Raw genomic sequence first — 7,391 nt, 5'->3', positions numbered from 1 at the left:
CCTTGATTCGGAGACCAAAGGAGCGAGTATCTGACCTCATGTTATGCTAAAGGGTATAACAACCACACCTCCCTTCGGCTAACTCGTTTCTTCGACTTCTTTCTTCGACTACACCTCCCTTCAACGCCCTTTCGACACCTAGATGTTTTTGACCCCACCTTTTTGAGTCTTCCTAACCGTACCTTAGCGTGCTCCCTGGTCCAAGGCCCCCATGGTCCCGCTCAAGTAGCACAGGCACGCACGTTATGGCGGCGTCGGTAGGTAAACCTTGACGAGGTTCCATGGACACAGTTTTGGGAGCTTTGCTTAGATACTTTGCCTTGTTTTTACTTTTTGTTGTGAAGAGTTTTAGAGAGAGAGAGAGAGAGAGACTCTGTTCCTCTCTCTCTCTCTCTCTCTCTCTCTCTCTCTCTGTTTTTCCTTCACTCTGAAGTAAGTAATCTCATGAAAAGACAAGAAAGAAGGCAGAGTGGGTACATTATTTGTATATATGTATGTATATATGTATGAATGAATGGCCAAATGAGACAGGCAACCCATCGCCAGTTCCATCACATCACACAGACCATCTGAGAGAGACAGGACATGGATAAGTTAGCTGCACTGATCGAAGAAGTTTTTGCAGAGATTCAGCAGCAATGGATGCTTACAACCTCCTCGTTCTCTTCTTCTTCTTCTTCTTCTTCTTCTTCTTCTTCTTCATCGCCAGATAGTATCAAAGAATCTGTGCTTTCTTTCGTCCATGCAGTGGATTGGACGGTATTCTTTCTTGTGTTTGCCCCCTTTGTTTTTTTTTGTGTTTTTTTTTTTTTTTTTGAGAGAGAGAGAGGAAGAGATGGATATCTGAACTTTTTGGAGACCATGAAGATAATTATTAGGTCAGTTCATTCATCCACAGATGGTGGATGGTTGCATGTAATTTAGGAGAAAACATGTCTAAATTTGAATTCATGACTTTGTGCAGAAAAAGAGGCGGAAATGCAAAGCAAAAACAATTAAATGTGAGAACAAACCAATGGAATCGTTCCTAGATTTATTTATTTCAGAGTTTGAGTTAGATTTGAGATTTTTTTTCTTTTCCATAGGGTTTTTGTATTTATATACAAGATAAGACAAGAACGATCACATATATAGTGATATTCTTCTCCGAGTTTTTGTGAGGGCTGTTTTGGGCTGGAGTATTAACAATTTAAGTTTAGAACCGGAGTTTGTGAGAGAATTAATTGTATTGTTTCTTCTTTGTATGGTTTATCATGGTGTTTGAGGCATTCTTGTGACATTTGCTGGTTGGAAATCGCTCGAGTGAATAACATGAAAAGACAATAAATGATGACCATAATCATTGATGGAACCACCATCAAGTTATAATCGTAGGATCTTTCTCTTTGCCATAAGCATAGAGTGCTCACACTGTTTTTACATGTCAATTTTTTCAATCAAAGTAAAGCTTTAATAGTGGTTAAATATAAAAATTGTGTTTGGTATTTCAAAACACAGGAACCATGGTTGATATCTTTACTTGCCTTTCACGTAATTGTGCTTATTGTGGTAATCAGAACAAGGAAAAATAATAATGTCCAAACAGCGATTTTCTTTGCAGCATGTAAGTATTCATGGTGCTTTATTCCTGTCAAAATGAACTGCATGTTACCTTCAGAAACCGTTAATTGTGCTTTTTATTCATCCTATCTCAGAATCTTGTTTCGCAGTATCATGTGTGTATATGGCAGAGAGATTGAATATATGGCTTTCACGGAGATGGACATTGTTTGCTCGTCAGCCCTATTTTGATCACAATGGAATCTTTATGTCGACTGTTTGGTCAGGTCCATTATTGCTCATATCATGTATCATATTGGTAAGCATGAAACTTTATGAACAAGTTTTTTGGATAAATGAAAAAACGCCCAAACAGGCTTGATTAGAAATGTACATGTTTTCTTTACAATATAGGTGAATGGGCTCTTGTCCTTGTCATCACTAATCATCAAGTGGAAAAGAGCAGAATTGAAACATCGATCTCAGCTGACCAAACAAAATGAACAGAAAATTGATTAGATGTGCAATTATATTCTTTACTAAAAGTTATTGTTATCCAACGTTTACTTGTAAGAAAATGTTTTTTTACTATTGCTAGATGTGTCGAAATGTTTTTTTCAATATCAATGTCATAATTACAATCTGTGACTAAATGGATTGATATATTTCTGTGCAAGTGTACTTGCTGGATAAAGCATTTTAGATATAGAATCTGTGTCAAAACCACAAAGATACCAATCACTGACCTTCTTGAAAGAAACATTCAGGCCCAAATGAAGATAGCAATCAATGGCATTTGTCAAAGAAATATGCATGTCCAAATGTATTAAAAGGATCATGTTTGGAAAGAGAATCCAATAGATTAAATGAAAGATGGCATGCCCTTGAGACCAAAGAAAATTTGGGTGTGGAGGCAATTTATATTGGATCTTGACCCCATTGGATTGCATGAGTCAGCAGCGCATCATGGAAGATGCCCAGTTATGTAAACAATATACAGGAAGGCAAGCATTCCCAATTCTTTGTGAATTGTGTTATCTCTGATAAGATTCAGAACGTTCATGCCAAATGAGAGTAGACTTAATATTAGTGTTCATTATTATCGGTATTGCTCCAACTCTAAGCCCTAAACCCATTTCTATGTCTCTTTTAGATAATATATTGAAATAAAAAACCATGATGAAGTACAGCACAGCTTTGAGTCTCTTTGATTTATCTTGATTTTTTAGCAATCTAACATCAGGGGTCGGACAAAATATCTGTCCCTTTGTTACACCAAATGATGGATACCATTAGAAGTGTGAGCACCAAAAGAATTTGTTATACTTGTATCTTTGAAGATAGACCATGTGTAAAAACACTCCATTGAATTAGTGCTTGCTTTCAATATATGATTTAATCTATTCAACAAGATTTGAGAAGTCATCATAGATAATGTTTATGTAGCCAAGTAAAAGCATTGTGTAATGCTTTCATCTTGTGTTCATGATGGTATGTATATACACGATTTAAAGATATCATAGACCTTGACAACACCTTGGGTAATATATATGTTGCATTTCGAGATATATTACATCTTATAATTTTGATGTAAATAATATTCAATAAGAATACCTGTGTACAACTTTCTTTTATACATGTGATAACCTACCTAAAAGCTTCTTATGTTTGATACATACATGACAACCTACCTAAAAGCCTCATAAGCTATGACTGATGTATTCTACAATGTGACTGATGCAAGTCCAATTTACAATATTTTGACAGCCACTAGCTATACAGTTTTTTACAGCTACACTTGGGAGGATTTTGCTGTACGTTTAATGTTTAATCTCCCAATGTCGTATATATACATCAACATCCTAACTATTACTCCTAGACATTGTTTTTGTTTCCACTTGCCACAATTGTGGTGGTTGTAAGAATTTTTGGTTAAGACTCGTAAAACCAGAATGGTTTCTTCTGAATTTCTGGACATCATCGTGAGAGTAATCCATAGAACCTTTAATAATCTCTCTAGAATCGATGAACTCGACTTTTGGGATGGTCCCGAGTGGACTCATTACATCTTGTTGTGGTAGGATTTTTCCTCCATTGATATTAATAATCTGGTGGTGATGATGATGCATCATTGCATAACTGGATGTTTCAGGATCTAAGAGGATGTTCTCTAAAAAAGGATCAACGTCAAGAAATGCATCAAATGAGCTTATCTTTGGAAAAACACTCGACCTTTGGTCTTGAATGTTAGGTAGAGAGACAAGAACTTGCTCGACACATGACAAGTTATCTTCTTCTTTGCTTTCGCCAAGTTTTGATGATGAATTTTCATCATCCTTGCTCTCACCATATTTTGCTGCCGGTTTATTCTTCTTGTAGATTCTGCATAGTACCCAATCATCAAGCTGCAAACAAACATGAATTTGGCTTGGTTATAACACAAAATCCAACATGCACTTACATATTTGGAATTTCTATGCACAGTGGTGTAGTGCATACGCACATGTATATGTACCGTAAATTAAGAACTAAGTGGGTTGGAGCTGAACCCTGCTTTGTAAGAGAGTGTGTGTATGGAGAAGTGAGATCTAGATTTGTATAAGACAGTATGTGACCTAACAAACCATGCATACAACTTCTGAGATTTCCCTGATTGATGATATGAAACCCAATCGCATATATACCAATTTGAAACCATTGAGAATCAACTCACTCGGAGATATTTTTAGGTAATTTTGCTTTTGTTTTCCGACCTGAGGTTAGGAAGGACCTGCCTTGCTCGTCAAGGTAGTTTAGCCTTCTTGCTTTACAACCTTTGTGGTCACACCTGTTTAGAAGCTCCCCAAGCTCAAAAGTTAAGAGTTTTTGTCTCCCCCAATCACCTAAGTTAAGGCCGTGATTTGCACCATGCCCAATTAGAAACTCCCCAATCAATTATGTTTATGAATTCGACTGTCTCCTTACAATAAATTCCTCAGACCCCATCCCATTGCTCCTTACAACAACATTTCTTGACAGAAGATACGATGAACATGTTTATCGATCAGGGTTTCTTTTGCTCAGGCAGGGAGTTACAGGTGATTAAACTTACCAGGAGTATTCGGGACGAAGGTATAGTTTACTTCACCCCATATACCACCACCAGTGTCATGCAAGCATACAAGATATGAAACAATATAGAAAGATTTCTCTGAAAAAAAACCAAACTTACCCTAAGAGATTTCCTAGTGGTCGAGAAACATGGAACACTTGTTCTAGATGAGTTTGGTTCGCCGATGAGACGGTATTCATGCATGATCCAGTGTGTTTTGATGCCCTTGGGTGGTCTGCCTTTGTAGAAGACCAGCGCCTTCTTCACACCGACCTTCCGAGAGCCTCCTGGGGCAGTGATAGGTTTATCAGTTCCGGTGGCTTTCCAATAACCGGAAGTAGAGGCTCGGTTGGGTCGAGCACCATTGGGATACTTGCGGTCACGAGGGCTGAAGAAGTACCACTCGTTCTCACCAAAACTTGCCATTCCTGAATTTAGTAAACAAAAAAAAAGGCATAACAGAAAGAAAAAAAAAAACAAAGGAATTAGATGGGAATTCCTCTTAATAATGGAGATAAACAACAAAAAGAACCCTATCTAACTTTGAAACTAGATAGGGAGAGGCAGAGATTTAATGGTGGAGAATTAACATCTTCAGGTTTAATGACCCTCTAAACATAGCTCAAACACTGATTGTTTAGAGGTTGTTGTGAAAATATCCATGTATAAGAATGGTTGTTGATATTGTTCATAACGATTCATTCACTCGTCAATTTGTTCATTCATTTGCTGAATGTTTTGATGGCTCGATTCACAGATTCCTTCTTTGATTACTAGATTCACAGGTTTTCATTCTTGGATTGCTAGATTCACAGGTTTTCATTCTTTGATTGCTAGATTCACAGATTTTCATTCTTTGATTGCTAGATTCACAGATTTTCATTCTTTGATTGCTAGATTCACAGGTTTTCATTCTTTGATTGCTAGATTCACAGGTTTTCATTCTTGGATGGCGAGATTCACAGATTTTCATTCTTTGATTGCTTGATGCAATGATTGATTGATTGATATGACATAACATGAATTGGTTTGGGTAGTACCTGGCAATTCCCAAGGATCGAATTTGTAGAGATCGACATCAGTGATGATGTGGAGGGGGAGGGGGTCAGAGGCGGCCTTCTTGGTGAGGTAGTGTGTCACGAGCTCTTCGTCGGTGGGGTGGAAGCGGAAGCCAGGGGGGAGGAAGGACGGATGAGGATGAGGATGAGGATGAGGATGAGGATGAGGATGACAGTCATGCTGCTGTTGATCATGCAGCTGCAGCTTCTGATGATGATGATGATGATGAAGATTCAGATGATCTTCTTGTTGTTGTTGAGGAGGAGGAGAGGGGGTGGCTTCCATGGCCAATAGCCCAACTGGGTTCTGATTTCTGTCTTTCTGTCTGTCTGTCTGTCTGTCTGTCTGAAGAGAAGGAGAAGGAGAAGGTTTGAAGAACAGGAAGAAAATGGAATGGGGAAGTAAGAGAGAGAGAGAGAGAGAGAGAGAGAGAGAGAGAGAAAGCAACTACTGTTCTCTTAACAATACATATATGATATACATATATATATGTTATTATGTTATTATGTACATAATATACATATGTACTATGATCTATGTATGTATGTATGTATGTATGTATGTATCTCTATGACACACACATAAAAACAAAAAACCCAAAAAGTAGAAGAGGTGCTGCTGTTGGTGTGTGTGTGTGTGTGTGTGTGTAGAGAGAGAGAGAGTGTGTGTGTGTGTGGGTGCAAAGAGAGAGAGAGAGTGTGTGTGTGTGTGTGTGTGGTGTGTGTGTGGGTGTGTGGGTGGGTGCAAAGAGAGAGAGAGAGAGAGAGAGAGAGAGAGAGTATGTGTGTGTGTGTGTATTGAAGTATACATACGTACATGTGTATACATATATGTATATATATATAGAGAGAGAGAGAGAGGGAGAGAGGTGAAAAGCCTAGATTATTGTTGTGGGTCACTTGGTAAGGCCGCCAAAATGGCGACAAACGTAAGGTCTTTGCAACCTGAACCGAAACGTCCTTGTGCAAAGTTTCATTCGACTAACTCTTGATGTTTGGCGATTTTACTAATAGAACATCGCAATTGAGAGTGTACCATTATGTGTGTGCCTATGTGCATGAGAGAGAGAGAGAGAGAGAGAGACTTATATAATAAAACAAAAGGGTTCCTACATGAATTAGTGTGTGTGGGAGTGTGAGGGAGAGGAAGAACCTGTATAATAAAACAAAACGGTTTGCACATGAGAGGGGGAGAGAGAGATTGTGTCTGTGAGCTTGACAAAAGCACTAATGTTGACTCTTTCGCCTCCACACAAACGAAGAGTTCTCGCCAAAGATATCGAACTACGGGATGACACAAGCACATCTCACTTTGGATGCCCATTCGTCGTTATGAAGATATACACATTTTGACTCGGCCTCCTCGCGTGTTGTCAACAACTTTTTTTGGCCTACTGATTGGGCGACATGTGCAAAATGGAAGCACAATTATTAGATGACATGTGGACACAAGTGTGGCACGTTTGGGTGCCCATGTGGTGTACCATTTTGGAAGATGTAAAGGAACCATGTAGTGGATTCCGAATGATATTCCATGTACATGCCTAAATATTCGTAACGAAAATATATGTTGCATGCAAACCTCGGTTGTTTTGATGTTTGTCTAATCTTTCTTTCCTCATGGTTTTGAACCTGTGCAACTATAAGTTTGTAGTTCTCACATATCATCTTCCTTGTTCTACTTGATCACTTTGTGGAACGAT

The 7,391-nt window shown here is 38.4% G+C and overlaps 2 protein-coding genes across 2 annotated transcripts; one reads left to right on the top strand and one right to left on the bottom strand.

Moving 5' to 3' along the window:
- The first annotated feature begins 483 nt into the window (after positions 1–483).
- On the top strand, positions 484–2,215 carry LOC147851009 (uncharacterized). The gene is made up of 4 exons (XM_087335612.1): positions 484–759; positions 1,498–1,603; positions 1,710–1,858; positions 1,954–2,215. Exons 1-4 carry the CDS (start codon positions 586–588, stop codon positions 2,056–2,058), a joined length of 534 nt encoding a protein of 177 aa, XP_087191738.1. The 5' UTR covers positions 484–585; the 3' UTR covers positions 2,059–2,215.
- An 861-nt stretch (positions 2,216–3,076) lies between these two features.
- LOC147851008 (NAC domain-containing protein 2-like) lies at positions 3,077–6,013 on the bottom strand. The gene is made up of 3 exons (XM_087335611.1): positions 5,671–6,013; positions 4,751–5,058; positions 3,077–3,944 (listed from the first exon to the last, which is right to left on the bottom strand). Exons 1-3 carry the CDS (start codon positions 5,972–5,974, stop codon positions 3,402–3,404), a joined length of 1,155 nt encoding a protein of 384 aa, XP_087191737.1. The 5' UTR covers positions 5,975–6,013; the 3' UTR covers positions 3,077–3,401.
- Between the last annotated feature and the right edge of the window lie 1,378 nt (positions 6,014–7,391).

Source organism: Azolla caroliniana, unplaced genomic scaffold (assembly GCF_043228905.1).
Source record: "Azolla caroliniana isolate FFs.n. ecotype wild unplaced genomic scaffold, voAzoCaro1.0.p SCAF_20, whole genome shotgun sequence".
Taxonomy (NCBI): domain Eukaryota; kingdom Viridiplantae; phylum Streptophyta; class Polypodiopsida; order Salviniales; family Salviniaceae; genus Azolla; species Azolla caroliniana.
Note: the sequence above shows the minus strand (reverse complement) of the source record. Positions and strands in the feature narration are given on the sequence as shown.